The sequence below is a fragment of the Echinops telfairi genome, unplaced genomic scaffold (genome assembly GCF_000313985.2).
Source record: "Echinops telfairi isolate 266 unplaced genomic scaffold, ASM31398v2 ScPeMD7_2;HRSCAF=8, whole genome shotgun sequence".
Lineage (NCBI taxonomy): Eukaryota > Metazoa > Chordata > Mammalia > Afrosoricida > Tenrecidae > Echinops > Echinops telfairi.
The window spans coordinates 62,936,530-62,941,487 of NW_022103898.1; the positions used below are offsets into that span (position 1 = coordinate 62,936,530).

The following is a 4,958-nucleotide window of genomic DNA, read 5'->3' on the forward strand; positions in this document are numbered from 1 at the left end:
CAGCAGCAGGAAATAGAGGGAGCATTTGCCAATCTTTCTAGAGGGAGGGAAGGCACCATATTTTCATATTTAAAGGAAGATGAAACTGGAATAAAACAGAAGCAAAAACACAGGTAATACCCACATCTGCTTCCCACCTTGCTCTGGGATAAACACACTGTGATCTACACAGTGGTAACAGACAACTTTATTGGGGGATGGGGGAAATATATGAACGATTATTGTATTTCCAGAACCAAAGAGTGGGATCAGATCGTCTGTTAACAGAATAGAATATCTAAAATTAGGTTTGCCTCAGAAAACCTGAGACTTAATGGCCACACTTTAACAATATTGCCAACAAAATATCTCATTCTAAAATACACTTAGTAATTAGAAACTTTTTTTCCCCCCGGAAAGAGCTTAATGCCCAATACTAGACTACTTCAAGAGAGTGCCCTAAATTACTTTTTATTAAATAGGAACACAGGTGACTTCCAGAAGAGTAGAAACTATCGCCAGTTGTACACACCTCCCTAATACTCATACAGAACCGAACGTAAAATTCTTAGCAATTGGTCCCATTTTCATTGTTAAAGCACATAGTATTTAAAGCATAAACTGTAATGATTATATTCAAAGTTACCTTAAAAAACAAAAAAACCTAGTTGGAAGCTGGAGGAAAAGATGGAAAGGATGAGAGAAAGATAAAAAAGTAACCCCCAAAATGAAGAAATAGATCAGCCCTTTCCCTTGGAGGTTAGTGTGCTGTCTCAACTGCCTGTTCTCAGAAAACCATGTGCATTCATTCCATTGCCACTCTCATTCCATATTACAAAATCATCACAGAAATTTGGCACAATTAGCAATCTACTCAGAAGCACACATGGAGCTTTAAAAATATTTAAAAATATTAAAATGGAAACTGCACACCTATGCCACTGATCTCTTTTTTAAAGAACAGCAAACTCTTTAACAAGCACCCAGGTCACACACGAGAAAGAAAGAAAATCTGCTATGCACACCAACCAATGGCACTGAAAATGCTAAGGACGCCTTTATCATTTCTTTTCTTTATAATGGTCCTGCTCGATGGTTCTGCTAACACATTGTTGATGTTTAGGCTGGAGGTGATTTGGACTGACACTTTTTCTTGCTGAATTCTCCTTAATTACATCTGGTCGATCCCGATCACAAGCTCAGACTTGCGCGGGTTCTGTGAAGATAGTGAAATATTTTGTACGGTGACCAAACCTGCACTCCACCTAACCTTTTGATATGCTCCAGTGTTTGGGAAACCAGAACATGCTTGCTTTTCAAGGACTCTCATCCGTTCAAATGAACTTCAATTCATCCTAAATCCTTACGTATGACACAGTCTCATTGCTACAAGACTTTCACTTGAACCTGCTTTGCTGGCAACAATATTAATATTCTGTAGTCATCAAGAGATACTCAAAGGTCCAGCTATGAGTGAAAGCGCAGCAGAGCTGAGGAACAAACAGCGGGCAGCGGACGAGTGCAGCCATGGAACCGAGTGAGTCACTGCTAAAGTGCTGGGAGGAGTGCCCACAGAGCGAACACCGTGCCTTAGGGTAAACTCTGCATGGGCAAACTATCTTTTCTTTTTTTCTCAGCTGCTAAAAAGATCACCTATGGACACAAGTGAAATTAAAATTTGAAAAAATGTTTTTATCAACTAGAAAAGTAAACAGCAAATAAATAAATACTGAACAAGGGCAACCCTGTTATAGAATAACAGTAAGTTCCAAATGAACCTTCAAAATCATTAATTTGACGGGGGAAAAAATGCAAACCAAACAACAATGAACATATAATCCAATAAACTATATACAAACTTAGGCATTTTAAGTTGAAAAAGACATCAAGCAACAAAACAACATACCCCAAACACCAAAGGAAAACCCCCCTGAAGGTAAACGGAAACCAAATGGCACAAATACCTCCAGAAGACAATGATACTTATTTATAGGACAGGAAATTTCAGAGATCGTGGTTCAGATTTTCAAATGCTTTTGGGTAAAGTGACCTGAGACTGATTCATGAGCCTATTATGATTTTGATGAAGAGATCTGCGCATGCCCTTCAAATGACATCATGAGATGAGTAAACATAAAGTCCTTTCTCCTTCTCGCCTTTCTCACACACCAACAGCCAATCTGATCCATGGACCGGGGACTCTCTCCAATGACGCTCAAGGCAAAGGAGCTGACTGGTATATAAGGAAGTGTGGTATTTATATTTCCTTTACATAGGTTTTGGCTCAAGTTGAAAAGCCATTAGTGAAGGAAATAAAGGATTCCTCATGTTACATGCTGGCGGCCACATACCATGGACAGTGAATCTACACATATTACTTTCAAATCCTACAGTTATCCGCTAGCAATGCACATTATCAAGAGGCTTTATAAAATGTTTTCAATGCCAGCCATGACTTACACATGAATGATATGCATAAGTCCAGAACATCAAGAGAAATCAACCAGCATGTCACTTACTCAGACTCTCGTTTTAAATAGGCACTGTGAAAATGGGAGTGCTGCTGTACAAGAATGAGTAGTATATAATGAAATTAGTGTTCCTTAATGAGTACCTGCTCTACATTAATTCCCTTTAAAGAAGCACATGGAATAGTCAGGAAACAAAATTGTATCAGTCTATAAAAAGTTAGTGTTTAGAAATGAACATGAAGCACTTGCATCTTCATATTTTAAAACTTCACAAAGGTGCACACAATGTAATGCTTTCCAGGCTCACATGGGCAGATCAGTACTATTATGCCTAGTTTTCCTAGATGTACCATCATCTCGTGGCAGTGCTTTCTGCAAATTTGACATAGCAGCAGTTTTCTCAATGTCTATCACAGCATACAACTCGGTGCGCCTGGTAGGCGTTTGTGGCAGAGACGTGGTAGGCGTTTTTGGCGTCTGAGGATTATCCGAATCACTGCCACCTTCCAAGTCAACTTGTATGTAATTGAGCTGCCTGTGTTCCAGACTCGGGCGTCTGATATCAAAGTTAAAGACTGTTGGTGCACAGTCCCGACACCTTGAATGTTCTGTTCTGTGAGCACTTGCTGGCACTGTTACATTCTCTGTATTTACATAGTTATGCATTGCATCTAGATTATTATGGTAGCCATTCAGAGATGGAGTCTTTGGTCCTAAGTTATCATCTTCATCTCTACTAAGCTTGCGGGCTTCCCAAACAGGAGGCAAAGATGGCAGGTTTTCATAATTTAATAATGCAGTTCTCCTCTGAGCTGAGTTGTTGATGTTCTGGGTATCTGAGGTACTGGTGGATGTCAGACGACCTCTCCTGACCCCTGAGGCACTAGGGATAGATAGCCCATTTATGTTTTCATACACTAGTTTGTTAACAGAGGGTCCATCTCTGCGCTCATCACTGTCATATCCAGTGTCCCGTTCTGTGTTACTTCCTCCACTTGCGCTAACTTGATCTCTTCCAAGTTGCTCCAGTTTCTCATTTTCCATTAATTGCTTCTGAACAGGAGTTGGTCCTAAAACAAATTTGACTCCTTCAGGCTCAAGAAGAACCTGAGGGTCCCTGTCTTCAATACTATTTGGTTCCTCTTTTGGGGTATTGCTCTCAGCATTAGAAACCCTGGCCTCCAGCGGGACATGTACACTGGTTCGGTTTTTTCGCTCTTCTTGAACACCTGTAGTGTTGACATAGGTATGTACCTGAAAGGAAACAAAAGGTGAGTCAGGAACTTGCTAAAAACAACAGCAAAACACAAACAGAAAGTGGCAGGCCACACCAGTTAATTTCATTAAATAACGCACGCAGCATTATAGTTGACTGTGAAACACAAGACGTATTCTGTTAAAAAAATAAAGATTACTACTCTGCTATCATTCTAGAAATTCTCAATAAAGCATTTGTTATGACTTGAATTGTGTCCCTTCAAATTACATGTGGTAAATACTAACCGACACATTATAGTGGTGGTTCATCCCCTTTGGGAGAGTTTTCTTCTCTGTGTTAATGAGGCCTTACCAGTGCAGGGTGTTGTCTTAAACCAGTACATTTTGAGATACCCAGTACAAAGAACAGGCAGGCACAGATGGAAGGACGCCCAGAGGCGGATGAGTCAGTCACATGGGGGTGCTCTCCCAATGACTGCCCAGAGAAGACTCCCCTAGAAAGACAGAGATCACCTTTCCCTAGAACCAGCATCCTGATTTCAGACCTCCTCATCTGTGAGAAAATACATTGCTGTTTATTAACGCCCCCTACTTGTGGTAATTTTATTATAGCAACTCTAAGAAGTCAAGATATTGACATAATTTAGTAGTCACAAATATCGAAGCGATAGCTCTATCGCTATTTGCAGACTATATGTAACTACACAGACTCACTGCCGTTGCGTCGATGCCGACTCACAGCAACCCTAAGGGACAGGGGGAACTGCCTCTGTGGGTTTCTGAGACTGCAGCTCTTTTTTTTTTAAGAGACTGCAACTCTTTACAGGAGGAGAAAACCTCTTCTTTTCTCCCAAGAAGTGGCCAGTGGTTTCAAACTGCTGACCTTGCAACCAGAAGTGTAACCGCTACGCGACCGGGGTCTTCAAAAGGTTCATGGAAAATGCACTGCATGAAAAACTCTGAACGGGTTTCAAAAAAATTTCATACCCAAAAGTACCTCAATAGAACGTTTGTAGCTAAAATACAAATATTTTTTGAAGTATATATACAAAAACGTAAAAAAACCCAGAATTAGAATGCAAAACTAGAATAACATAGTTAGAGCAAATAAAGAACTTATAATTATTATGTAAGGAACAAATGATACTGGTTTTAAAAATATTAAACCTCAATAATAAATACGGTTTACAAAAAAGAATCACACCTAATACTTAGATAATGATCTGCCAGATATTTCTCTTCTCAAATTAAAACAACAACACGCAGAATCCAGGAACAGGAGTGGGAATA

The 4,958-nt window shown here is 39.8% G+C and overlaps 1 protein-coding gene across 2 annotated transcripts in view; it reads right to left on the reverse strand.

Annotated features, from left to right (window-relative positions):
- Positions 1 to 892: 892 nt before the first annotated feature.
- Positions 893 to 4,958, reverse strand: part of FRS2 (fibroblast growth factor receptor substrate 2) — a 24,536-nt gene continuing 20,470 nt past the window's right edge. For both annotated transcript variants that reach the window (XM_045292154.1, XM_004700456.3), the window contains one exon: positions 893 to 3,704. In XM_045292154.1, the coding sequence (XP_045148089.1) occupies positions 2,754 to 3,704 (951 nt within the window). In that variant the 3' untranslated portion in view covers positions 893 to 2,753. The remainder of the gene's footprint in view (positions 3,705 to 4,958) is intronic.